Genomic DNA, 25,639 nt, shown 5'->3' with positions numbered 1-25,639 from the left:
GAGTTAGTGGGGCCGAACTTGGAATTCAAGAGGAAGCCGACAGCATGGATTTTAACAAAGAGCCAATGGAATGTAAAATTCAGCAAAAAAGATCTGAAGATGCTGAGGGTGTACATTGCCCAACCAAGGGAGTCCAAACATCAGCCCCCCTTTAAGAAATCAATAGTATCCTCTCAATTTCACGCAATTGCCAGAACAACTCATAGTTGTAGCATAGTTTCAAAATCCAGCCATGGGGAAAATTTGCCCTGGTAGTTATTTTGATTTAAAAAATTAACATTAAAAATCAGGCATCATTCAAGAAATGTGTATGAATTGTCGCCAACATCATGAGTAGTCAGTCCTGATTGCATATTATTGAAACCCCCAAAAAAGAGTCAATTTTTCAAAAAACACAAACAACTCAGGGATTCAACGCAGGATACATTGAAGGGTTAGAATCTTTACCTGAGGCCATGATGTCCTTGGATCTTTGATCATTGTACGCGTAATACGTTGTTTTGGATCACCGGATGTGTCGCCTCCTTTGGCCGTCGGAGCGTCACCGCTGTTTCCAATCTCTATTACTTTATTGCGTATGGTAAGAGACCAATGGGTATTCTCTACCTCTATTTTTTGTTCGTGGTGAGATGGGGACCAAACCCATGTATTTATATTGCCATATTCCCTCTTCCGATAATGGAGAGACTTAATGAGATAACAAATTCATGCTAGTTTTCTCCTTTACTTTTGCTAACCATCACCCATTAATTTGGCTTTATTTAAGAGCATAAAGCAATGTAAGAACCCACGTTTAACAAAAGTCAAGATGAGGCCACAATCGTTATGGAAAACCTTACATTTAATCGATGCGGATCTGAAAATTATTTGTTATTTTGCCTTTATTTCCAAATCAAATGCAAATAAGCCGGTAACCATGGTGCAGTGAATTTTAGCTGAGAGCCACATGATAGGCATAGAGAGTAACTGTAAATTCTAATGTTGGGTCTACCGTTTCTTGTGTTCTTTTCTTTATTGAAAAATTCTATTTTAGTTCATCACTAAAACAAAAACAAACAAACAAAAAAGGTAGAAAGCCCTACACCTGTGCTAAAATGTGCTATAATCCACTTCTAGATGACTTGCTGACATTTGATTGCATGGTCAGACCTAATCGAAGATCCAAGCTTTTACAGCATCGCTTGTGAGAGGCAAGGGGGAAGGCTTGATGACCATAGGCATGTTCTCCTTGGAACTGTTTGTCTGCAACATGTCGAATTTACGTGTGTTTTGTTGGATTGGAACATGATATGGTAGAACCAATGGTTTTGAAACGGTGGCACATGTATTTTGATCAAAGGGCTTGAAAGTACCCTTAGATTCTTCAAAGAAACTGAACTCAGGTGGTGCACAGCAAGAAGGATCATAGAACCATGGCGTTGAGTGATGATAGCTAAAACCGTGACTCTGGAAACGCTGAAGGTAACAACTAATGCTCGCCCGCCTTTCTTGGAGCTGCAATCTTTTCTTCATCTGTCTCTCCTTTTTGTGAGCATTCTGATGCCCACCCAAAGCTTGCGAATTCGCAAACTCCTTGAAACAGAACTGGCATCCGTACTTCTTATCTTCCGGCTCGCCAGGAGAGCATTTCGCCTTGGCTAGTTTCTCCCTCTGAAACAAGACTGTATCAGAGGATTTAACTGTTCTCGCCGCCTCATTTCCCTCGATCTTTCTAAAACAAACCCCATCATTAACATCCATGTTTGCTCTCATATAAGGATCCACCTCGAAGCCGAACAATCGGAGCTTCTTTTCTTCACCATGAATGTCTACAAGGTAATTAGAGGTGGCAACATCTTGTTCTGCAGCATCCTTTTCCATCTCTCTCCTCAACAATAAGCAGATTTAGATATCTCAAGAACTCATGCACAGATTAAATTAGTTCATCTCTATTCCATTTATATCACATAATTATTCCATATAAAGTATTATCTTATAATCATGAACAGTATAGAAGTAGCTGAGGAGTCAATAAAAGGAAATAAAAAAGTCAGATCAAAGGGGTGTCATCCATTGAATTGTGAGTCATTCCTACAGTATCAGTTATAACTTTATGACTTTCCGTATTGCAATAGAGATACGCCTCTCAACTTTCTGTCAAAGAGATTTAACTTTCTGCCAAAGGGAGTTAATCTATTTGATTAAGAGGGCAACTGTTTGTCTGTAAGTGCTTTGCAAATCAATATTAGCATGCAGTTAGTACCACTTGGCATTTTAAAAACAATATTCCATGCTTAAAGATGCATGATAGAAGATTACAGCAAATCTCAATAGTCAAAAGACGGGGATGCATTTACCTTATGCAACAAATCTACTAATTGAATAGATTATTTTGTTAGACCAATTTTTTGCCTAAGAATGTCCTATATTTTAGTGCTATTCTCTCTACCCCCATACATGTAAGTCCAAAAATTGCTAATCTTGACTATGTCCTGCAAATATTAATAAAATGCAAATGGGAGTGCATTTGTAGAAAATGGCAGATGAAACTAAGATCATTCAAATGAATAGCTTACTTAAATTGGTCACCCTCAACCAAAGAAACACTAGCATTGGGTAATGATGTGCAAGCATATAAAATATATGGGTATGATAGTTAATTGTGGAATGATATCTAGGAATATCTTTTACAGTAGGAAACTATTATATTTTATTTCAAAACCACAGTTTGATTGTTAATCAAGTCATCAACTGCCTACAATTATTGAATAAACAAGCACAATACTTGTGTTGGACAGTTGTTTAGTTGGAACCCACTTTTTTGTAGTTTTTGGGGGCATCTTGGAAACATCAACCTGTGTTGTTATTTCCTTGTCTTAGGCTAGATCTTCTAATATTTGGTTTAGTGTGGATGGTGGACCTCTTCCACCACAACCTCTGATGATCATCAGCTCCCACTAATTTTTTATTTATTTTTATATTTTTTCCCATTATCTATTCATTTGCTTTCTTGCTTTACATCCAACCCAAGAAGTCAAATTCTTAAAATGGAAGAATCTAAAGTAGGCAAGCAGATTATTTAGCATTCACATATCTTAAAGGCCATCTGTGTAGAATTTTACTGAAGTGGGTTGGTTGGATGATTTGATTTTAGTTTATATCGTGTCACTTATCTAGAGTTGTAGAGGATGAGGATATATGATGCCACCCATATAGTCACCCAACAAGACAAACTACAGTAGGCTGGTGTTGGCCATTGTAATCCACACCTCTTCTCATCTAGAGTCTTGAGAGAAAATATAAAAAGAAACGAAAGGAAAGCATAATGGTGTTTGACTTTAGAAGGCTATGAGAGAAGTGCAAGAACTAAGTTTTTTATTCAATGCTGCAAGAGTAATTTGTTAAAGGGCATGTCATTATTTTATTTTCGAGTGATAAGAGAATTTTATCAAGGCAGAAAAGAGAAAACCCTGCAACCGAGATGATCAATACAAAAACTAAAAGAGCGCAATACAAAGAGCACTATAATAAAAAAAACATAAATATTCAAGGCCTAACAACCCCCGCACAGGTGGGTTCATTAGCGTATTTTCTTTGATGGTCAGCACCTTCTTGGTGCACCTCTGATGTGTTACAATAAGAAAGTTCAAGTCGAATTTCATCTCATTCCGTATATGCCTCTGGTGATGAGGATATATCTGTTCTGTCTGCCTCCACAGGAGCCCAACCCATGGGCTTCGCAATCTGAAATGCCTACAAATGCAGGCTTCACTGGCTAGTGCAGTGTCAAGGAAGTACTGTAAAATTAAATGCCGCATTAAGTGCTTAGTTGTGGATGAAGAAAACAGTGAATACTATAACCAAAATGTTGCATCCAAGTGTTCAGTGCCACGTTGAGAAAAGCATTAATCTACTCACAACCAAGTGTTCGATTATAGAAAGAGGGGATCTTGAATGAGAATTAAAAGTAGATGGATATACAACATGCTATGATGTCGCGTAAGACTAGAGATAATGAAAATATATGGAAAGATTGGGTAAATCTTTTGATTATCTTATCTATATTAATTTTGAAAATACCAACTTGATTGAAGTAGAAGATGGTTAGGTCATGTGTAGCCTCGTGTCCTCTTCTTGGGGAGTTGTAGTATTTGAATTTGAGCTTTGGGAATCCTCTTAAAAATTCTTTTGCTTTGGGAACAATGCAGCGATAGGTGGTATCATGAGAAATGCAACAACCATGTTCTCTATTAATGCGAGTGGAAAGGAAAGAAATCTATGCAGTATATCTCAATGCTAACCACCAAGGCCTTCTACTTATAGTACAACTTAAGAGTTGGAGAATCACACATGTATGGATAGAAGTGAATTTTGCAGCAGATTTTCTTTCAAAAGTTGAATGCCATTATTTATAGGGAAGTGATATATCCGCCCCTTTGTGATTACTTGGGACACCCAGGGCCAGTGTACGTGGCAATCAGCCCCATTGAATCCTTCTGACATGAAGTACATCAGACCCTCTTCAGTCATTGATACACTGCTGCTGGGTGTCCCCAATAATCAAGAGGGGCGGATATATCGCTTACCAATTTATAAAGGAGAGAATATCCCTATTTTTGTAACTCTCCCATGCTCTTAAATATTGTGTATCGGGATAGTGAGGGGAGGGATTGTGTAAGAATGTGACTCCTATATTTTCTGATTCTGAGCCCACTGATGATTGAAGTTGCAAGTGACTACTCAATTCCGCCCGTCCCTTCCTGAGACTCGGGATGAAAGAAACCTTCTAGATAGAGCATTTGCCAAATCCTAGCTTACCTATCGAAAAAAACAAAAAAGGTAAGGTGACGCTAAAATTTATGCATAGCCTAATTTGAGTAACCTTGAATAGAGTTTATATAATTGATATGGATTTCTATAAGAAAAGATTTGATTTTTAGCATACTAGAATGATAGAGATCAAGGCTAGGGATTGGCACGAGAACGACTAGGCAGGAAGTCATGCTCATGATCAATGGTGACAGGGAATTTTGGGTCCCACAAAAGGAGATCTAATTGAATTCAAGACCATTGATCTTGTACAACATTATCGGGCAACCCACATGGTCTTGGTTCCATCTAAAAAAATCAGCGGTTTAACTTTTCTAACCCTAAATGAGGCTTCATGGATAAGGGGCTACCTTCATCCCATCAATATATTCTCAAAGGCAGTTAGCCGATCAACGGATTTGATTAGATAAATGCCAAATGAGGCTCAATAACCCTCTTTTAGCAAGGAGCATAACAGCATGTCTTTATAGAATTTTGCAATATTTAAAATACATATGATCAAAACATTGATTAAGTTTGTTTTATTAGGGTTCGAATTGAGTTTAGTAATCTTATAGGAAATCAAGAGGCATGTGCAACATCTCAGATTTAGGACAGAATTAAAGTGTAATGTAGCCTCCTCCTCCATCATAAGAACATTCATCTTTGAATCTCAAATATTCCACAACTTATTAAGGGAGCACGGTTCATGAGCTAGAGCTCAGCCTGCGCTAGAGCTTATAATACCCCTGCGCTAGAGCTTATAATACCCCATCTCTCATAGGTATTTGACTCATCCAACCCATTCATTTTATAGCACCTCACATAGATAGGATGTTCCTAAAAAACCATCTCCATACCATAATCCTAACCATCCAATCTATAGGAGCGTCATTTCTAGCCATCCATTTACACCTCCACAAATCATAACCCTAACCATAAACAATAGCCATAAACCATAACCATAGGCCGATAACCATAACCTATAAAACTAATGGGTTGGATGACTAAACTAACTATGGGATATATGGTTTGTGAGCTCTAGCTCAGCCTAAGCTAGAGCTCACAAACCATATATCCACTTGTTAAGTGCGAGTTCCAATTAAAACAAAATGATCTTGACCCTCCATAGACCGATCAGAGGAGACCTCAAAAAACAAAAAATTTGCTTCCAGAAAAATGACCAAAATACCCCTCAGGCTCCGGGATGGCTTCTAAAAATGACCAACACTGTCCATGACCCTATTAACGCAATTTCAATGGTTTGAAATTTTGACCATTGGTCGATCTTGCACAACTTTTTTTACCACTTCAGGGCCAAATTGAATAGCTAACATAGTCAATCCACATGGTGGCCCACCAAATAAATGGGCCTCATAAACATACAGAAGCCACCATCCATGGTCAAACAAAGCTAAGGGTACGGTGGTCATTCTCCTGCATACGCGTTGTTTACATAGTTGCCGACGAAAAACACAACCGTAATTCTAGAAACATCTAACTGGCGAGAAACCGCACGTCATCGCTTACTTAAACCCCAAGCTTTCTCCTCTCCATTGAAGGGAAAACTATAAATAGAAGAAAATTTTCCTCCATCTATTGCAACTTTTTCACCTGTTTACAAACAAACCCAATCTAGAGAGAGAGAGAGAGATATGGACGGAGGAACGGAAGCATTTCCAGAACTGGGAAAACACTGCCAAGAATCATACTGCAATCAGCTCGACTTTCTTCCTTTCAAGTGTGATGGATGTCGAAAGGTTTCTTATTCTATTTCCTTCTTTCTTATGGTTCAATTGGTGAAGGTGAAACTAAGGTTGCAACTTGGGTCGGGTTTTTCTGACCTGAAAGTAACCTGGGTCGGGTTTAGAAATCATGGGTCTTGGGTTGGTTCGTGTTTTAAGTTGAAAAACCAAACCAAACCAAATCTTAAGTAGGGTCGGGTTTAAATAAAAAAAACCGGAACCCAACCTAACTCATATAGGTTTTTAAATATCTATTCCATAACACGGCAAATTACTTCTTGCTACATTGATATAATTGTGTTCATTGAGGTGATTGTGTTTCTGATGTGAAAAAAATGGTTTCCTTCCTAAATTTAGAGATTTTTGGTGTGAAGATTTTTTATTTTCTAAAAGAAAAATAGAGAAACCTGACCTAACCCGACCCAAGAAACTATCTCGGGTAGGGTCAGGTTTATGTTTCTCTAAAAAAATTAGAGCCGACCCGACCTGAAATAATTTCTCACGTAGGGTAGAGTTTTAGAAAACCCGACCCGTCCGACCCAAATTGCAATGCAACCCTAGGTGAAACCTTTGATCATGACAGTGTATTTTGTTTTCCACAGGTGTTTTGTTTGGATCACAGATCCTACAAGTCTCATGATTGCCCAAAATCCGAGCACAAAAACAGAACAGTGGTGCTGTGCAATCTATGTTCGATGTCGATAGAGAGGGAAGGGGAGGATGAAGAGAAGGTAATCTTAGAACGGCACGCCATGTCTGGAGACTGTGATCCTTCCAAGAAGCAGAAACCCAAGTGCCCCGTCAAGCGATGCAAAGAAGTATTGACGTTTTCCAATACAAATACTTGCAAAGTTTGCCTTCAGAAGGTCTGCCTGAAACATCGCTTCCCTACTGATCATTCCTGTAACCCTAAGGCATCATCCAAGTTCTTAATTGCTTTGGCGGCGAGGAGCCGAAAGGAATGTGGTGGGGCGAATCGCTTGTCGTCACCACCCCCCCCACCATCTGTAAAAGCTTGTTGAGATGAATTCAGTTCAACTGAGATACTTTTGATTGTTAAATTGATATGTACTTTTGATTTGTTTGTCACTTTGTTACATGGATTCTTTTAAATAGGCTATGTACCTGTGTGGACATGTCAATACTTCAGGATTCAGGGAACACTTTTAGGTCTCTTTTAATTGTTTTTCTGAATGCCATACCACAACTTTACAATTAACGCAAATTTTTTAGTTTTATCCATCCTAGAAGTAATGTCTTTATATGAAAATAGAACATTATATTACCTTAACTTGTTAAAATTCTCAATATATTACTTATTATAATTAAATTTACAGAATTGATTAAAATATTTCGGCGAATCCACAAATCTTTCTTTTTGAGGATTATCGAATTCAAAACTCGAAACCACATTCATACCGATACTGATGCGACAGAGCTTTTGATGCAATTCAACCCATTATATGCAGTCCAAGCAATCAAACAGCTTAATCTGTTTAATTGAAGTCCAGGATCAAGAATTTTACTCATAATAAATTTAAAATGGAGAAACTCTTTACCCAAATTACAAAAGGCAATACATGGATAATACAATTTTGATGTAGAAAGATCACAGAATTTGAACTGCCAATTATACAAAATAGGTGTGAGGGATTTCAGAATGTTAAGTATCCAATGTGTCAAACCTGTTATGGCCGTCTGCAACCCCACGGCCTCCGTTAAGAAAGTAATAGATAGCGTTCACTGTGGAAGGCCCACAAACAGGGACCTGCACTTCTGAAATCATACTTCAAGTTAGATATAAAAAAAAAAAAAAAAAACTTGGATTGTTGACCACATGAGAAGTTTCATTCTGGTTACTAATTTCCTAACATTTCACAGGAAAACAAGCCAATTCAGGCCACAACATGGAATCACTACTACTGATTCCATCTTAAAGACTACAATCAGATTTATAGGAAACTTGTATAAGTCATGAAAATTATCATTAATATGAACTGAAAAAAAAAAATGCATATAAGCATACTCCTGTTCTGTTTATCGGACGTCTATAGATGCAGTCTAATATTTTTGGTTGGAAATGCTTCGTATTCCTCATAATCTGAGCAGTGATATATGGATCTCTAGAATTTCAGAAATGGTGTGGGATCAGCAAAATCTCCCGGCCATAGAAAACTAATCCAGCATGTCTATGGGGAAAACTGCCACGTTGGCAATTGCTAAAACTACATTGTTCTCAAAGAAAAAAGGATGCGGATAGTGGGTTCAAATCTTTTTTATAGGTGAGTGGCTATAGATCAACTTAAAAACTGCCAAGTCGGCAATTGCAGATCATAAAACTACATTATTCTCAAAGAAAAAGGGATGCGAAAGTGGGTTCAAATATCTTTGATATGTGAGTGGCTATAGATCAACTTAAAAACTGCCAAGTGAAATGAGCCTGTGAGCTTTGTCCCCATGACTATGACACAAAAAGTGCATGCTATGGGGTATCTGTGCAATATCAGACAAAAGCCACGAAACCTCCTACAAGTAAGCTAATTTGTTAGATAGCTAAAGGGGACATATTGGAACAAGTGGAATCCAGAGAATGTATCATCAAAACAAACGTGCGTGCTAAGGAACTTTATGACAACATGTGAAGAGAAGATGCTCTATGGAGAAAAGGAAAAAATGTGTAGATTTATCTTTTTTTTTTTTGAAAGGTGGCTGCAATTTCATTCATAGATAAGGAGAGGACCGAGTTGGTCAACTCCAAGGAACAAGATATAGATACAATGATAGGACCAAAAATAGAGAAAAATTACAATAAGTCAAGGAGGAAAATAATCAAAGCACTCTAAAATTGTCCTAAAAACGCCTCCCCTGGCTAGAGAATCTGCTTCAGCATTGGCTGATCGCCGAACATGGCCAAACACAATAGAAGAGCCTTGAATCAGGTCCTCAATCTCTTTGAAAAAAGGCAAAAATCTCCAGGGAGGAGCCACCTCACCCGAAAGCCATCGAATTACATTTAAGGAATCCCCTTCCACTATAGATGAGTCATAAACCTGGCTATCCAGAAATTTGATCCCGCTATGAACGGCTCTAACCTCTGCTTCATTCGAGTCCGCTACTCCAATAGGTCCTGAGTAAGCCCAAAGAACTTCCCCCTTGTCATTTCTACATAGACCCCCAATTCCAGCTTCCCCAGGGTTACCAAGAGACGAGCCATTGAAGTTAAGCTTCATTAGCCCCTGTGAGGGAGAAACCCAAGATTGTATGATTTTCGCTTTGCTGACCCCTTCCTTACAGATGATTGCCCATCCTTGCCAAAGGTCAAAAGCTGAAACAAAGCGAAACAAAGGGAGACTCCGAGCCCAAGATATAACAGCTGCTATCAGCTTTACATAAATCCAATAGGGAGACCTAGCCTCGCCGTCAAAGACTCACGCATTCCTTTCTTTCCACAAGAACCACCACGAAGCAAGAAGGCACATCTTCCAGAGTATCCTGCCTTTCTTTCTCCAAGGATTCCACTCCCAACTCCTAATGAAGTCGGCCATTGTTTTGGATGGAACCCAACAGACTCCAAAGCGAGTGAAAATGAGACCCCAAATGACTCGAGCTACCTTGCAATGAATGAAAAGGTGATCTATTGATTCGCCAGCAGATAAGCAAAGAGGACAATAATCTACCAGCCACATTCATTGCTTCCTCAAAAAGTCCATTGTCTGAATCCGACCGCTGCAAACTGACCACCCAAAAAAAGCAACTCTAGGCGGACAAAAGAACTTCCAGACCGAGGAAGATAAAGGCTCCGCTATACTAAAAATCATGTGATGGTAAAAAGACTTAACTGAAAAGAGTCCAGAAGGACTCCAACTCCACACTCGTTTATCTGCGCCCGATTTCTTGATGTAGCAAGCTTCTAATAAAGAAAGGAATTCTTGAAGATAATTTAATTCTCTATCAAAAAAGGCTCTTCTAAACTTAGGAGACCAAACCACTTTCGCGTTCACTCTTTCAAAGCAGTCCTTGACCCATGCCTCTTTCTGAGACGACACCATAAATAACTCCGGAAAAAGCTCCTTGAGAGACACGGCCGAGCACCAAGGGTCCAGCCAAAACCGAATTTTGTCCCCCACATAGACCTTGAAACGAACGCTTTCTCAAAAAGAACCTTCACCTTCAAAATGTCCCTCCAAACTGAGACACCTTTAAATTTATAGTTATCAGCAGAGCACCAGTGACCATTCGAGAACCCATACTTACTTCCAATAACTCTAACCCACAAAGAAGACTGTTCTTCGCCGAACCTCCAGAGCCATTTTCCCAATAGAGCCTTGTTGAAGCCTTGGACCCTCCTAATACCCAATCCTCCATTTTTTATGGGGAGACAAACCTCACTCCATTTTACCAATGAAATCCCTTTTGAAGAACCCGATCCTCCCCACAAAATCCCTTGTGTAGATTTATCTTACGAAGAAAAATTACAAAAGCTTTATTTCTTCGGCTGTCGCATTCAATCTGGTTTGCATGGGACTGTAAAGATCTCAACTTCAAGTGAGAGACAAAAGCTGCAATTGTTATACAAAGTCAATTTTGCAAATATTAGCTTAGTTATATTATCTGAGGATAAAGAAGGCAGTGATCGCTACTCAGTATGCCTAGACAGCTTGTCTCCCTGGATTGTAACTGTGGCTTTTGCTTTGGAATAAAATATGTTATCTTTCAGAGAGAGAGAGAGAGAGAGAGAGAGAGAGATGAACAAGTTTTTCTTCTACCATTAGTTATGTAACCTAAAGAATGCATCAAAGATGTGCATGATGGTCAAAATATGTCTACTAGAGGAAGTGGCTGTCAATATTACTTATTCAATGGACAGGACAACCATTCTCTGCTTGTTCGCAGATCATTGTCGAATAGTTCCAGTGCACCAATCCTACTCCCTATACTCAACAAGGTCAAATTCTTTTCAAGCAGGGGAGAATGATGGGAATCATCCTTCACAAATCAGAAATAAGGGTGCCCAACATCAGTGCATTAGTCATATTAGAGTGATTTAGGTCATTAGACCTATTCATATCTTTCATTTAGTATGCATGTAATTGTCTTTTGAGATTTTGACTTTTATATATTTGGTACGATAGTGTTTTAGTTAGGGTTTACTATTCACATGTCACTATTCATATCACTATTCACCCACATGTTTTAGTTTGTATTATTTTCATTGGGTTTGTGTAGGAACTCTCCAGAGTTTCAGGTTTTAGTCAAGAGGGCTCATATGTCTTACGTTTGAGTTGCAGGAAGAGTCTAAAAGTTATGGGGAAGCCTACACTAATATTGTAAGGATTAGGCGCATGGTTTTAAATTTCGGTTTCGGCTAAAATTTCAGATTTATCCAAAAGCGAAATTTCGGGCGAAATTTGGTATTAACGCACGAAATCCCTGATTTTTTGGGACGAAATTTCGATCAAAATTCTTTGACGGCATAAAAAAAATAATATTTTATTATAAATTTCTACGAAACTCCCGAAATTTTTGAAATTTAGAACGAAATTTACCAAATTTCGAGCATTTCAGTTTCGGTCTTCACCGAAATCCAAAATTTCAGTCTGACATTTCGGATTTCGGTCGAAATTTAAAACCATGATTAGGCGCCATCATTTGGTAGGTTTATGAATGGGGAAAAAAAAAAATTGCTTGTGCAACCATGGAGAGCTTCTCTTCATCAATCTTGGTGTGATGCCCCGATAAAACCTAAGGAATGGTGCCCTAGGATCCAGAGGTGTGATGCCTTGGAGCTTCTATCTCTTCTACTCTCATCTAAGAAATTTTGCAAAATTTTCTTCGTATCTTCTTGTTTTCAAGATTCAAAAATTCATGTAAGATATTATTTTAGACCCAAATGTGTTAAAGATTCGAGTGACCAAATTTGGTTTTCAATCCTACAGTCAGATTAGATTAATCTCAACCAATGGATTTATTGATTGACTCGATATTAAATCCAACAGAAGTATTTGAGAGCTTTTTGTTTTGGACTCTAGTGCTTGATATTATCCTTGAATTCAACAGCTAGATCTGATCATATGAGTTAGAATACATGTAAACATTAGATCGATCTAATTTTATTAGCGAAGTCTCCTCTCCAGCAGCAACACCCTAGCCTTCTTACGAGTCTGCCATTTACATTTAGCCTTTAACTCCATCTCAAAAGTGATTGACGAAAGCCCCGGAAAAGGTTAAGAAAGCTGGTAATTTCCACTTAAATCTAGGCTGGATTACCTTTAAGGCGGCTCCTAACAATATTTCAGGAATGATAGAGGCGATATGGCACATCCCCCACAACATTAGTGTATAGCAGAATGATCAATGTTGAATATGTGATCTGACTATGGTCAGTCCCATTACCTCCTATATATAGAGCAGTCTAATCACTTACACGACATAAACAAATAGGGGTCATTCCATCATGCATAGTGGAGAATGATGGACACCGATGAAGACGGAAGGGGGCAAAGAAAGAAGGCTATCCAACAGTCCCTAGCCATCAACATGGATTCAAGTGTTGGTTTCAATGTGTTTTGATCATCATGAAAACAAAAACATTTCGGTTTTGGTTGGAAATTTCGGTGAAAATCCTATAAAATCAGAGACATATGGAAACCTATGCAAATAATGGTTTAACATCGAACACCTAGGGGCAGTTTGGATACGCGGATTTTAGAATCCAGGTTTTAGTTTCCATCTCTTCCAAGGTAACCAAGGTTGGCTTGCTTTCGCAGGGAGGAGCTCATCCCCTCCTCGCATGTATTTCCAGCTTGTTTAGATGAATTAGTTGAATATGGGTATTATTGATTTGTCTACAAATTTCACCAGTAATCCAAGCTCACAAAATATAAGGTTTACCGAGCTCTTTCAAGCAAATGATGATATGCGAGAAGCAACCCAGTATAAAAGCAATCAATCAATCATAATTTAACATCGATAAAACACTTTAACTTGCCACTATGTTGTCCACAACAGGGCTATCAATAAACATCATCAATCTATTTCACATAATCTGCATTGGAGATTCACAAGAAGAATGTTATTTTCAATTATTTCGAAAGGGCAAACCTTTTACCATAATTTCCAAAAGAAATAAATGGAGACTATGACTTCAATATAAATGGCAACAGAATCTGTTTAATCAATCACACAAATAGGATTGATACTCACTCATAAGTGTATATTCGTTCGAAGTCAAAACTCATGACGGTAAATGTTTGGAGCGAGGCAAAAGTGCAAGTAGAATCTTTTTCCGAGGTCCCTGCAGCGCATAGCATTTCATAAGAGACACAGAGATACTTATTTCAAATAGTGATAATAATGGTCATGAAAGTTCCTTCACCATGGAATGCCTACAGGCATAGGTCCTCAAAGCCCTTGCCTACTTTTGATGACAGGGTAAGGCACTATGAAACTCATCCGTATGAGGAGAATTTAAGTGGCAAACAAGTAAGAAGCAAGCATGCCATTTTTCCTTTCTAAAAGGAAAAATGGGAAATGATATACCCGCCCCCCTTTCTTCCCGGGCCACCCACTTGCAGTGTAAAAGAGTAGTCATAAATACACTCAAGAGGGTTGGCCCGAGAAAGAAATGGGGCCGAATATATCACATCCCGATAATAAACCGTCTAGGGAAACTCATCAACAAGTAGCGATTGTAAATCATCAAAGAATCGCTCACGGTGTCATTCCCAGCAAGAGGATCTACCTCCGAGAATAAATGAATACTAAAATTTATTGAGATTATAAGCTTACCTTTACTATCTGAATCTTGCCAAGAAGTATTTGAGATATCATGAGGCAAGTGTCATGCTCAAGTGAAAAGAAAAAACTTTCCATGCACTAATAAAAAAGTAATTCCTCATTTTCAAAACATAAATAAATAAGGTAATTCTTCTAATGGGTAAACTGATGTTCTAGTACGATCCGATTACATATTAATAGCCACTTCAGTCAAAGCATTCCAAAATTAACAAGCAATGAGACAACATAAGGTAGCAATAAAGATCAAGAAGTGAAAGTACCATCGGTATCCCCAACTCTTTGAGGTCATTGTCCCTCATCTGCTTCAATGCAGTCATATCAACCTGTGAATCAACTATGTCAAATAACAATTACAGTAAAAACAAAGTGAAAATTCGCAAGACGATGTTACAAAATATAAAATTTGAATTGCATGATAGGGAAGTCCATGAGTACACACTTCCTCTGCTTGAAAGAGAATGGAATATTTCCCTAAGCCCAATGACTGCAACAAACCAGAGACAGTAAGTGGTTCCTCAACCTACATGAAAGCACAAGGTTAAAAAGAAAAATATGAGAATTTAAACGTATAAAGATAATGGTCATAAAAAAAAATATAAAACTACAATGAGAAGTCCCCGCAAAATAGAAATGGTTTGAATTCCTCCTCAATAACTCATGAAATTGGCATGGTACTACTACTTCTATGAGCTTTTTTAAACATTAGAACATTCAGATCAAAATTTCAAAACACATAAGGCCCTTGCTATTTCTTTTATAATCTCACAAACAAATCATTGTTCCTTCAAAAAGGATTGACCAAGCATATTTGCTGATTTTCTTTAATCCATGAACCAACACAAGTAACCCAAGCTTATGATCTAGAAATTTGGTCTACGACCTAAAAGGCAATACTTACACTTGAGAAAAGTATTATGTGAAATTTGTTAGAACATCAGTGAATGCTCTGCGGAAGTTTTTTCGCAACCACAGATAAAGCCTCTCCTATAAGGTGTGCCACATTATTGGACTGGGTAATCAAAGTTCTCTTTTAAGATCAGGTATTTTTACTCACTTTGACACAAGAGGAGTTACTTTTACAAAGAAGGGATCAGAGAATAGGCATCTGACCACTTCAAAGAAGCACACTGTGATAGATGCTAATTATCATAGGTTGTACAGCAGAAAATAATAACGGTAAATAGTACTTATCATGCTATCCATGTATGTTGGTGGTGGTCATGTTAAAAGCCCCCCTTAATAATAAATTATTTTAGTGATAAAGCAAGTAAGCATGCAGTGGAGGTGGTGAGTGAACTGTACTGTATAAGAACTCTTCTGTAGGACGATATTTGGTGGAGGAAGTAGTGCAATTGGCTTTGTGACTTCAAGAGGAACAGTAGCTTTTGTCATTAAAGATGTGGGCCTTGAAGCATCGACAACACCTTTTATCATATAAGGACTGGGTCTTAAAGCATCAACAGACCTTAGTACTGATGGAGCTTGCCGCCTGTTGTCCATAATCCTTAGAGGGGAGATACCTCTAGAAGCACCTAAAAAACTATCTGGAGATCTACGTCTCAACCCATCCAATGTCCAAGAAGAATTCGATTTTCTTAATGAGTCCATCTGGAGCAAGTCATCCGCACTTCTTGTGGGAGGAACTCGCCTCATAAGGTTGGTGGCATGTGGTTCTGGAAAACGTTGCCGTGTATCATTCCTTAATGGAGACTGAACTGTCCGTGAAAGCTTTTCACGAAGGTCTACATCACTATGATGTTCACTGTAACTCCGGGGTTGCCTAGACAAGTTTTTGCGCATGAGTTTGAATCGCAGGTCACCACGGCCAACTCCAGCATCTTCAAAAGTTAAGGCGACCAAAAGTAGAAACCAAAAGTAGAAAGAGAAAAAAATAAAATACAAAAACACTAAATGACTTTCCAATGCATGCGGAATGGATACTGGAAGTGTATTGTTTGCCATCATTCGCATCATCATCACTGAGACTCCAGTTATGACTATCTCCCCTTTGGCTGCATGAGAAAATGAAAGCCATTATCAGGGACAGAACAAATGTTCTCACTGTAAGGATTAGTAGAAACAGAAGGCATTCATGGATAAATTAGAATCATTTGTTTATGTTAGAAAAATTGAAGCACTGCCATCTGGAGTTTGTTGCCTGAATATTTGGCTATGATAGCAAATTTCACTTTTGAAAAAACTAGAATGCTGAAGGTGACTCTTCTAATGTCATTGGCGTCTTATTGTTTGGCTTGAGGTGGTATGTCCTGAATAATCTTGGGCCTCTTATTGCTGAAGGTGACTGTTCTAATGTCATTGCTTGGGCGGCCAATAGGGTTTGTGGCCTTGGCGTCTTGCATTCAAGATTGATGAGGTCAGGGATTTGGTTGCTGTTATTAGGCCTGTGCTCAAGCATACACGCAGATCGGGCAATGATCTTGCGGATGTGTTAGCAAAGGCCGGCGTGGATTGTACTTCGGTGCTTCTCCATTTTACTCCGCCAATGTAATTTTTGAGTTTTTTTGGCCCGCCTTCGGGTGGGGCTTTTTTGCATTGTCATTGTTGATTTCGGGGACATCTTGTCCCTGTGTACTCTCTCTGATTTAATGCAATTTTTGTTGTCTTTTCAAAAAAATTAGAATGCTTTTATCTGCCTTGGATCACATTGGATATAAAAGGCCAAGAACACAACAGACACGATAATTTTGCATACATCTACTATTGAAGCTAGCTTTTTGTAAAGCTTATAATTGTATGCGGTGGTATTTCCTCAACAGACGTTGTCAATCGTGGGGAATGGATCCCCAGGGGTATTTTCTTCGCATTGAGAAGCTTAATGGAAGGGCAGGTTTTGTCCATCTTCATTCTTGATCTCCTTTCATTCCAAGTATTTTACGCAGTGCTTTATTGATGCATTCATGTCATGAGGGAATTGTTGTTCACACCCTAAACCAAAAATTGAAAAAAAAAAATTATATGATGGTTAGAATTGTCCGATAAGCTCTTTTAGGACATGGGTAATCAAAGAGAAGACACAATAGGTGGAAGTCAGTCTCAATCACAGGTGAGGCCCATCTACCGGGATATAGATATGCCCCAACAAAATATGATGCAATCAACATGCATTGGATCACCCCACTTTTTATAAATTTCTAATTTACAATAGGCGGAAGTCAGTCTCAATCACAGGTGAGGCCCATCTACCGGGATATAGATATGCCCCCAACAAAATATGATGCAATCAACATGCATTGGATCACCCCACTTTTTATAAATTTCTAATTTAACTATAGGGTTAAGATGGCATTTTATAGAGTGAAATTTTACTTTTAAGTTTTTTTTTTTTTTTTTTTGGAAATTCTCATTGAAATGCAACCTCCTTCCTGGTAATATCCAAATAAAAATGACGCCGCTGGTAATATCCTAATAGTAATGGTTGTTACTAAGGAGGTGAATGGTGATGTCTCAACAACTATAAGTTGGTGATATGCTGAATGGTGGTGGCCGGTGAGGCATCAATATTTTCATGTCGTATGATCAGCAACAGTGTTGCATGGATTCGGATTCGCGTGTCGGGATCCGACACAGATTCGAGGTGTCGGATTCGGATTCGGTTATTTTAAATAAAATAAAATTTTCAAAATTAAAAATTTAAATATATACACACACACACATACATGTATGTATATGTATCAATGAAAATTTTGAGGGTAGAAGGTCGAGGCGAGTTTTGTATTAAGAGAGTCAAAGGAGGAAGGGGGTCGATGTTTGAGGGTCGAGGCACAAGAGTTTTTATTAAAAGAGTAAGTATTGTGCTTTCATATGCAAAAAAGTTAATAAGAAAACACTTTTAGAGAGAAAATATACAGGATTCGCATTTTAAAGGAGACAACGATGAATCGGATTCGCCCGAAAAAAACAAGATTCATGCGGGACACGGCTACGACAAGAATCCGGGTGTGTCCCATGTGAATCCATGTCTGATTTGCATGTGGAGACATGTCGACATGGATTCGGCATAGGGGCAAAGAATCCATGCAACATAGATCAGCAACTAGCAACTAGGTCCCACTGTGGAAAGAATGTGTGAGCTTTTGGGTAGATGAAATTTTGAAAGAAACTCCTCGCTTTCCTCAGAAGAGATTGGCCAAGTATAACTTTTCTCACACCAAGTATAGCCATTCTCACCAACATCCCAATCATGTGACGTCTTTGTTAAAAACAAAACAGTTTCCATGGTAAACTGACAGAAACGTTGATTGCTGTTGCTGGAAGCATCTTGTAGGCCAAAAAGGAAAGGTACCTTGCCGTCTCATGGCCTTAGGATTTTCAACAAATCCATCATGTGGTATCGGTGAATCCATGAGATGAGGACATTGGCAGTATTGTTCTAAACTGTAAAAGTAGAGCATCAAAAGCACACTAATATAAGACCAGGCAGCTAGATAGGACCAAGGTTTTAAATTTCGGTTTCGGGGTTAATTTCAGACCCCACCGAAACCGAAATTTGGTAAAGGGGCTCGAAATTTCATTTTTTTGGGCCGAAATTTCGGTTGAAATTTGGTAAAGGATTAAAAAATTAATTTTTTTCCTGAAATTTCGACCGAAATATGTTACAATTCGCCAATTTCGGATTTCGCTCATTTCGATTTCGGTCTTGGGCGAAATCCGAAATTTCGGGTTTCGGCCGAAATTTAAAACCTTGGATAGGACAGGATCCATCCTGTCCTCTCTAAAAGGTAGAGAGAAGTGGATCCATCCCACCGTAAAAGGTAGAGTATCAGTTTTGTGAACTTCATAAACAATCATGATAGGAGTTTGGAATGGAAAATATTGTGCAGATGTCTTGTATTATGGCAATGATTGATCACCCTGGCGGACTATTACGCGACACACGTGTGGGTCAAGCTGTTTTGTGATAAATGATGTTTTAGTAGTTTCTTGATGTAGTGGCATTAATATATAAGCCATATATTGGGAAGTGATATTTACGCTCCTTTTCATCACCAGGGACACCCAGCGTCAGTGTATCAATGGCAAAAAGGGGGCTCATGTACTTTATGTCAGAAAAATCGAGAGGCTTTGATTGCAAAGTACACTGGCAAATGGGTGTCCCTGGTGATAAAAGGGGCGTAAATATCATTTCCCCATATATTAGGGTTACGAGTTGCGGCGGATTTTGTGAATTTTTTAACCAAGGGGAAAGCAGAGTTTTGTAACCCAAAACCGAAATAGTGAAACTCTTCTCACATAGACATAGGTACACTGCCGAACCAAGTAAATCTTATGTTCTTGTTTTTTTAGTGTTTCTTGCATCTCTGCTTGGCGTGTGTTGCATATCGTGTATCTCTCGGTTTTCAACATAAAGAATATCAGATTCTTGTAAAATAAGTTGCAAGGGAAAACTAGGTTAGTAACTCAAATTCCTGACCTCTTAGATTATATGGCAATCATTGGGCTCTAGAAATAGCATGTAAGGATTATTTAATTTATTGATATGACAAAGCATATAGTGGATTTATAGGTGTGTGAAAGCCAATGCATGTCTAATTGAATTGTTCTAATAATCACACAAGTGCATGAATGCCAATGCATGGGTAGAAAGCATTTTGAAGCAAAACTTTTGGGAAAAAAAACAACAAAAGCATAAATGTTTATAAAAACAATGGTGTTGGGAAATGGGGAGAATTTATCTTTTCAAACAAAAAATGATGTCTGAGAGAACATGATTTATTTGACACATCAACACATTTGATAAAAAAATGAAGTGTAGACATATTGGCATTTGAAAGTTGAAACCCCAGAGCAAGCCCGACTCTTAGAAATGGATGGCTAAATGAGCATCAATAGTTGGAAACCAATTAAGATAGAAAGAAGACACACCGTTTGCTTTTGGACTGTCCAGCATACAATGTGAGATTTTCAGCATTGCTCCCCAGTCTCTCTCTTATGGGTCTCTTACTTCCCGACAATGGCACGTAATCTGAACGAATGCCCTCTGTTGTGGGTCCTGCTTTTTTAACAACCTGCAAATGTCAATAGAAGGAGGTGAATGCACTTCTAGGAAAGAAATTATTCATTAGGAACTAGCCAGAAAACAAAAGGTAGTATGTAAGAAAACATTAAACACTTCAATTGAATCCGGAGAATGAAAGAACTTCAAATTACAATGTGCAATTCATGATTGGATAGCCATCCAACACCACATCAAGGAATAGTTAGTTTTCCATTAGTACAATCAGGAACCAAATCCTTAATTAATACCAAGCTATGTAAATTAGACACAAAAAACATGGAACAGTCAGATGTGGCAACTCAGAAAGACTAACATGTTAATTCAATTGAATTGTAGTATTAAGACATATTATTTTATAAAGAGTTTGCAATACATGCTATATGTTGTACGTTTTTCAAATGGTAAAATAAATTGAAAAAAGAAAAGAAAAATAAAGGCCCACTAACTGAAATGGTCTAGGGCAACATACGGAGAAAAGTGGAAAATAACAGTAAATACAAGAGCCACAAGGGGGTAGGTGTCTAAACACCTCAAAATCTGCTCTCCCAACACCGCTACGGGGCCAGAGCATCCACAACAAACTACTAGTAAAACGAAAAACATGCTGGAAGAGTCTCAATCAGAACCATGATTTCTTCCTCTATCCCATCAGCAAAACGCCACAGAATGTCCTTCTGATCCTTGATCCATCTAATCATGTTGAGGGAATCGCCCTATACAACCAAGGAATCAAAAAGGGCTTGGCCAACGAGCCAAATGCCGTGTAGGAGAGAAGGATTTCCACCTTGATGGAATCAATCGTACCAATCGGACCAGAATAAGCCCAGCTAAACTTAAAATCCGCTCCATAGAGCAACCGCCAAATACATGATGTGTCAAGATTTCTGAAACTTGAACCGTCGGAATTGAGTTTCAAGAACTCTGGCAAAGAAGGACTAACAGAGCGTAGGTTTGGGAGGGTGATGCCTAACTGTCTCCCGAATCTCGGCCCGAGAATAACAAATGGAAAACTCAGTGCCTCTGAACTCCAAGATAACTGCCACCCACTGGGCCACAATAGAAAAGATTTATTGTTGGATGCGGGGCACGTTCAACCTAGTCTTTGAAGATCCTTTCATTCCTTTCGTTCCAAACCATTTCATAAAGCCAAAAATAGAGAGAGGGAGAGAGCCTCCAAAGTGTTCTCACTCCAAACAGACACGGCGAGAAAGAGTAGGCCTCGAGAAGGTCAACAATGTGACGAGAAGGACCCAACACACTCGAATAAATCAAAGAATCAAAGATGAAGGCCCAACTCTCTCACGAAAATGCAATGGATGAACAAATGATTGACCCCATCCTCCTTCAATCTCCACACACTACATAAAGAAGGAATGTCCCTCCATTTTGAGCACAAATGATCTATCATTGGGATTTTATCAAGGCAAGCAGTCCAACAAAAGAAGCATACTCGGAAAGGGACAGGAATCGACAAATTCGTATGGTAGGCGATAAGGGCGATCACGGTAAAGGCTTCCAAATGAACGATCTAACAGAGAACTCCCAATGGATCTCCACATCCAATCTCTCTAATCATCCTTTGTCTGTCTGAATGACAACGAATCCAAACCCAAACGTGATATCAAGGAAGCATTGAGTCTATCTCCCGATAAAACAAAGCATTGTGGAACCAGACTGTCAACTCCATTCGACCACATCCTGACGAGTGAAAGAAGCTCCCACATTAGTCTCACAATCCACTGCAATGCTAAAAAAACTCCTAATACCAGTTTCAGAGGTCTCTCACCACACCACATGCAATGCCAGAATTCGACCCACAGTCCCGAACGAATCCTGAATATGATGCCTGCCTGGAAAAAAATCAATTGAGAGCATGATATCTCTCCTGACACACCCTAATGTCTGAAACCATCCAATGGCTCCCAATCCTCAAACCTAACTCTGTATCTCTCCACATCACCCCCCTCCAAAGATGCTCATGCTCCTCCCCGAATCTCCATAACCACTTCGCCAAGAGGCTTCGTTCATTTTCAAAACTGTGCAAAAGCCCAAACCCCCTCACCTTTGACTCATAGACTGTCTCCCAATTGACAAGGTGATACTTCCTGCTACTCTCATTATCGTTCTAAAAAAAGTTCTACAGCTGCACACGAGTCACAACGTTTGATGATGCTTATCGTACTGGAAGAAAGACATAAAATTGGGCAACAAATTCACTAAAACAGCCTTGATGAGAGCGATCCCCCCTCCCCCACTCACACACAGACACAAAAAAAAGGAGTGACAACACTTCTTCCGATAAGAGGGAAATTCTTATCCACTCTCTCAACTACGGGATCCCCAAGGCCATGGGTTTTGTGTGTGTGTGTGTGTGTGTGTGCGCGCGCGCGTGGTGGCGGGGATATGAATAAGGGACCGAGTCAACCTTACAGCGCATAGTCCCAACCAGTTTGCCTACCTGTCTCTCCTCCAGCCGCACTCTCATCACTAACGGCTAGGAAAAATTTACATGTTGACTCGAGATAGCCTCATAACTACCTTGAGATATCACGTTTCCCAATTTTGTGCTACTGAAAAGCAAAGTGCCATTCACATACTGTAAATGGGAGATCGCAACACCCGGGGGAACCCAATCTAAAGGCAATGGTAAGGCCTAAACCCTCAGCTTTGTCAATCATGCAACTCATCATATCGGGCACAATGGAGAAAAGGAAAGGGAATAGAGAATCACATTGTCTCAACCCTCTTGAGCATTTGAAGAATCCTCTCGGGGGGGAGGTGGGGAGAGAGGGGGGGGGGGGGGGGGGGCGGGGAACTCCTAGAGAAATCAAAGCAGCCACACTCCACCCTGTCGTATGCTTTATCCATATCCAAATTGAAAAGGATACCACTAATGTCATATATGTTGTATGTTATAAGCCATAGCATACATATGCATAATATATGTATATGTGTGTATGTAAGAATTGATATCTACACTTCCTTTTTCAACAATGGTACTCATCCAGTCATCCCTCTATTGGTACTTCTTTATTGATTAGTTAGAGGCTGTTAAAATTCCCAAAAAACTACCGTCAACCAATTTAAATGTGCTTAATAAAGTGACGAATACCATTATATTAAAAAAGTGCAGATATCATTTTTTAAAAGAGATCTCATACAATTTCCCTATATATGTGATACTCCTAAGTACTCGAAGCATGTGAGAAGGAAACAGAATCATGATTGTATGTCTCCTCTGATTCGGATATTATGGGAAGTTCATAACCTATAAGAAGGTTGGTAGATAATAACATAATCAGCGATCTACTTATCAGGCATTTAAAAAAATATAGCATTATTGGGCAAAGTATCGAGATTGATGACTGAGTGCATCTCCATTGTACAGGTGACACATGTTCAAGAAGATTGGAACCATCCAAATTCGAGGTTCCCAGTGTGTATGAGCCCAAAACTAAACCAAATATAAATAATCCTAACCGTGAATTGACTTTCAAGCCCAACTTTCCTTCTAAAATGCATTGGCAGTATATGCAAAAGCACGTGTCTATGGAGAAGGATCCAACCATCAACCTTGATAATGAACTCCAATATGCTAGCAACTTATTAAGAGATGAAAAAAATCCATTGGTCCAGCCAGTAGCAATTGCTATCATATAGTATAGCACCACACACACTTCCATCCTTAGAATTCCTCCGATAAACAAATGGTAAAAGCAGTGGGGATTTGAACTTAATAGTGAAATCAATCAAGTTGCAGACTTGGGTCTCTGACATTGAACATTCCAAACCCACACTGACCCATATAACAATTCGAGAATTCACAAATTGAAAGCACCATTAGCAGTAACGAGACCATTTATTAGGGTTAAGGCACATACACCCCAATGCCTAAGTTAGAAAAAGAAGAAAGTGAGGAAACTCAGCTTGAGGCATATGCGTAGGTTAAGGCACATACACCCCAATGCCTAAGTTAGAAAAAGTAGAGGGAGTGAGGTACCTGACCGCTACGCCCCAGAGTGATGGTGACCTGGGGCCTGGACATTTTGTCGGCCGAGTTTCACGAGCTTTCCAAACCCTAGAAAATGAATAGAGATAAGAAAGAGAATAACCAACGAAACATACAGAATCTTGTGTATGTAGAGCTAGAGAGAGAATAACAAAATAAAATCACATGAAAATGGGGGGAGAGAGAGAGAGAAGAAGAGGGCAGAGTGTAATACAGAAGATCAATGCTTGTGGAGAAGGGGGGGGTCTCCAGCAAATAGCGTGATGGATTTTTGTTAATTTTAGTCGACAAGGAGACGAAGAAACGAGGTTGGACTTTGTAGGTGGGAGAAGAAGACAACCCAGAGAGAGATTACTTGGATGATGGTGTGAGTGGGGGTCCCATCATTTCACCCAATAGAGGCATGCGATTTGGGAGCCATCTTCTCATGTGATGACACTTAATCGGACTGCATAGATGGGATGATCTAGACCATTCATTACCCATCACCGCAAACAGTTGAACTGTATAGGTGAGATATGATCTAGGGCATTCATAACAGGTGGGCCCTACAACGGATGGAATTAGTAACGACAATTAAAGAATCAGATAATAAAAATATTGTTTATAGTGCTTCTTCCTCTTGCGATTATGGGCATTGTTTGTGATTATGGGCCCGCTTCAAAAGGCATTGCTATTCTGTTCTGTTTATTGGTGATCACACAAGGTTTTGCATGGACACTGCGATAGAAATCCAACTTCATCAATGTAATTTGTGCATTTCTAAAAATGATGAACACGTAATTTCAATTGATTATTATAATCCTATTCTCATGACTTTCAAAAACTACCACAATACGAGGGTGTCCTATTTACAAGAGTTGTCCTTTGTAGGATGATTCGCACCCCTTTCACGTGAAACAACGTTAAAAAGTGTTAAACTCCGCCGAGGATAACCCTCCTTTGAAAGGGTTGCGAATTATCCAATAGCGGGTTCGAATTTGTCATCACCTAGGAAGAAATATCATATTGTCTCCATTCAATCTCAAACTCTGAGTTACCTTTGGAGTGTGGCAGATCTCACAGGTGTACACCTGATAAACTATGTTTTTGTCGAGTATGGTTACGGTCCTACGGGCGGGCCCGCCTAGGTATGGGACTAGCTGGGACCCAATCTAATATGGGACAAGTTTAAAGGGCCTTGCCTCATATGTCAATCGGCATTGGAGCTTTTAGCGTATTGGTAAGGTACCTAACAGTTGATATTAAAGTAGCCACCATATCCGGTGTTCGAGCAACATTTTA

The 25,639-nt window shown here is 39.1% G+C and overlaps 4 protein-coding genes across 5 annotated transcripts; 1 reads left to right on the top strand and 3 right to left on the bottom strand.

Moving 5' to 3' along the window:
• Positions 1-1,149: 1,149 nt before the first annotated feature.
• LOC143849471 (uncharacterized) lies at positions 1,150-1,860 on the bottom strand. The gene has a single exon (XM_077358481.1). It carries the CDS (start codon positions 1,858-1,860, stop codon positions 1,150-1,152), a length of 711 nt encoding a protein of 236 aa, XP_077214596.1.
• A 4,511-nt stretch (positions 1,861-6,371) lies between these two features.
• Positions 6,372-7,677, top strand: PMZ (zinc finger (AN1-like) family protein). Its single transcript, XM_077360362.1, has 2 exons — positions 6,372-6,548; positions 7,136-7,677. Exons 1-2 carry the CDS (start codon positions 6,444-6,446, stop codon positions 7,553-7,555), a joined length of 525 nt encoding a protein of 174 aa, XP_077216477.1. The 5' UTR covers positions 6,372-6,443; the 3' UTR covers positions 7,556-7,677.
• A 369-nt stretch (positions 7,678-8,046) lies between these two features.
• LOC143851038 (uncharacterized) lies at positions 8,047-24,724 on the bottom strand. Of its 2 annotated transcripts, none has more exons than XM_077360364.1 (9): positions 24,570-24,724; positions 24,347-24,424; positions 20,214-20,356; positions 16,272-16,342; positions 15,633-16,168; positions 14,770-14,850; positions 14,591-14,653; positions 13,737-13,827; positions 8,047-8,309 (listed from the first exon to the last, which is right to left on the bottom strand). In XM_077360364.1, the coding sequence occupies exons 2-8, from the start codon at positions 24,389-24,391 to the stop codon at positions 13,768-13,770; spliced, it is 999 nt and encodes a 332-aa protein (XP_077216479.1). In that variant the 5' UTR covers positions 24,392-24,424; positions 24,570-24,724; the 3' UTR covers positions 8,047-8,309; positions 13,737-13,767. The 2 variants fall into 2 exon arrangements, with proteins under 2 accessions (XP_077216479.1, XP_077216480.1); XM_077360365.1 differs by having other exon boundaries at positions 8,047-8,301.
• Positions 9,347-10,898, bottom strand: LOC143849470 (uncharacterized). Its single transcript, XM_077358480.1, has 2 exons — positions 10,760-10,898; positions 9,347-9,858 (listed from the first exon to the last, which is right to left on the bottom strand). Exons 1-2 carry the CDS (start codon positions 10,896-10,898, stop codon positions 9,347-9,349), a joined length of 651 nt encoding a protein of 216 aa, XP_077214595.1.
• Positions 24,725-25,639: the final 915 nt, after the last annotated feature.

The sequence above is a fragment of the Tasmannia lanceolata genome, unplaced genomic scaffold (assembly GCF_043159265.1).
Source record: "Tasmannia lanceolata isolate RefF3 unplaced genomic scaffold, GAP_Taslan_0.1 ptg000018l, whole genome shotgun sequence".
Taxonomy (NCBI): domain Eukaryota; kingdom Viridiplantae; phylum Streptophyta; class Magnoliopsida; order Canellales; family Winteraceae; genus Tasmannia; species Tasmannia lanceolata.
Note: the sequence above shows the minus strand (reverse complement) of the source record. Positions and strands in the feature narration are given on the sequence as shown.

Bases quoted from the DNA above. Each gene is read 5' to 3' on its own strand.
- LOC143851038 (XM_077360364.1), bottom strand. From the start codon at position 24,391: ATGTCCAGGCCCCAGGTCACCATCACTCTGGGGCGTAGCGGTCAG. The intron at 16,169-16,271 runs GTATCCATTCCG...TAACTTTTGAAG, and splicing joins TGGCAAACAATACACTTCCA to ATGCTGGAGTTGGCCGTGGT. The intron at 13,828-14,590 runs GTACTTTCACTT...TATGCGCTGCAG, and splicing joins AAGAGTTGGGGATACCGATG to GGACCTCGGAAAAAGATTCT.
- PMZ (XM_077360362.1), top strand. From the start codon at position 6,444: ATGGACGGAGGAACGGAAGCATTTCCAGAACTGGGAAAACACTGCCAA. The intron at 6,549-7,135 runs GTTTCTTATTCT...TGTTTTCCACAG, and splicing joins AGTGTGATGGATGTCGAAAG to GTGTTTTGTTTGGATCACAG.
- LOC143849470 (XM_077358480.1), bottom strand. From the start codon at position 10,898: ATGGAGGATTGGGTATTAGGAGGGTCCAAGGCTTCAACAAGGCTCTAT. The intron at 9,859-10,759 runs GTGCTCTGCTGA...GCTTTGTTTCAG, and splicing joins GGGTTCTCGAATGGTCACTG to CTTTTGACCTTTGGCAAGGA.
- LOC143849471 (XM_077358481.1), bottom strand. From the start codon at position 1,860: ATGGAAAAGGATGCTGCAGAACAAGATGTTGCCACCTCTAATTACCTT.